General features: G+C 53.7%; 1 protein-coding gene across 1 annotated transcript in view; it reads right to left on the bottom strand.

The window, feature by feature from the left end:
• Positions 1 to 974: 974 nt before the first annotated feature.
• The window catches only part of LOC137185298 (probable inactive protein kinase DDB_G0270444), a 1399-nt gene continuing 834 nt past the window's right edge, over positions 975 to 1539 (bottom strand). The window contains exon 2 of the mRNA XM_067593644.1: positions 975 to 1532. Within this exon, the coding sequence (XP_067449745.1) occupies positions 975 to 1532 (558 nt within the window). The remainder of the gene's footprint in view (positions 1533 to 1539) is intronic.

Here is a 1539-nt window from a genome sequence, read left to right as displayed (position 1 = left end):
CCATCACCTCCTCAATCACCTCCTCCATCACCTCCTCATCACCTCCTCCATCACCTCCTCCATCACCTCCTCAATCACCTCCTCCATCACCTCCTCAATCACCTCCTTCATCACCTCCTCAATCACCTCCTCCATCACCTCCTCCATCACCTCTTCAATCACCTCCTCCATCACCTCACCTCCTCCATCAACTCCTCCATCACCTCCTCCATCACCTCCTCCATCAACTCCTCCATCACCTCCTCCATCACCTCCTCAATCACCTCCTCTATAACCTCCTCCATCACCTCCTCCATCACCTCCTCAATCACCTCCCTCCATAACCTCCTCCATCACCTCCTCCATCACCTCCTCAATCACCTCCTCCATCACCTCCTCAATCACCTCCTCCATCACCTCTTCAATCACCTCCTCAATCACCTCCTCCATCACCTCCTCCATCACCTCCTCAATCACCTCCTCCATAACCTCCTCCATCACCTCCTCCATCACCTCCTCCCATCACCTCCTCAATCACCTCCTCAATCACCTCCTCCATCACTCTCCTCCATCACATCACCTCCTCAATCACCTCCTCCATAACCTCCTCCATCACCTCCTCCATTCACTTCCTCAATCACCTCCTCCAAAACCTCCTCAATCACCTCCTCCATAACCTCCTCAATCACCTCCTCCATCACCTCTTCATCACCTCCTCAATCACCTCCTCCATCACCTCCTCAATCACCTCATCCATCACCTCCTCCATCACCTCCTCCATCACCTCCTCATCACCTCCTCATCACCTCCTCATCTCGCCTCCTCAATCGCCTCCTCCATCACCTCCTCAATCACCTCCTCAATCACCTCCTCCATCACCTCCTTCATCACCTCCTCAATCACCTCCTCCATCACCTCCTCCATCACCTCCTCCATCACCTCTTCAATCACCTCCTCCATCGCCTCCTCAATCACCTCCTCCATCACCTCCTCCATCACCTCCTCATCACCTCCTCAATCACCTCCTCAATCACCTCCTCAATCTCCTCCTCCGTCACCTCCTCCATCACCTCCTCCATCACTTCCTCAATCACCTCCTCCATCACTTCCTCCATCACCTCCTCCATCACCTCCTCCATCACTTCCTCCATCACCTCCTCAATCACCTCCTCCATAACCTCCTCAATCACTTCCTCCATCACCTCCTCAATCACCTCCTCCATCTCCTCCTCCATCACCTCCTCAATCACCTCCTCCATAACCTCCTCCATCACCTCCTCCATCACTTCCTCAATCACCTCCTCCATAACCTCCTCAATCACCTCCTCCATCACTTCCTCCATCACCTCCTCCATCACCTCCTCCATCAACTCCTCCATCACCTCCTCCATCACCTCCTCAATCACCTCCTCCATAACCTCCTCAATCACTTCCTCCATCACCTCCTCCATCACCTCCTCAATCACCTCCTCCATCTCCTCCTCCATCACCTCCTCAATCACCTCCTCCATCACTTCCTCCATCACCTCCTCCATCACCTCCTCCATCACTTCCTCCATC

Source organism: Thunnus thynnus, chromosome 6 (assembly GCF_963924715.1).
Source record: "Thunnus thynnus chromosome 6, fThuThy2.1, whole genome shotgun sequence".
Classification (NCBI taxonomy): Eukaryota; Metazoa; Chordata; class Actinopteri; order Scombriformes; family Scombridae; genus Thunnus; species Thunnus thynnus.
The sequence above is the reverse complement of the archived record's forward strand: the minus strand, read 5'-3'. Positions and strand labels throughout refer to the sequence as shown.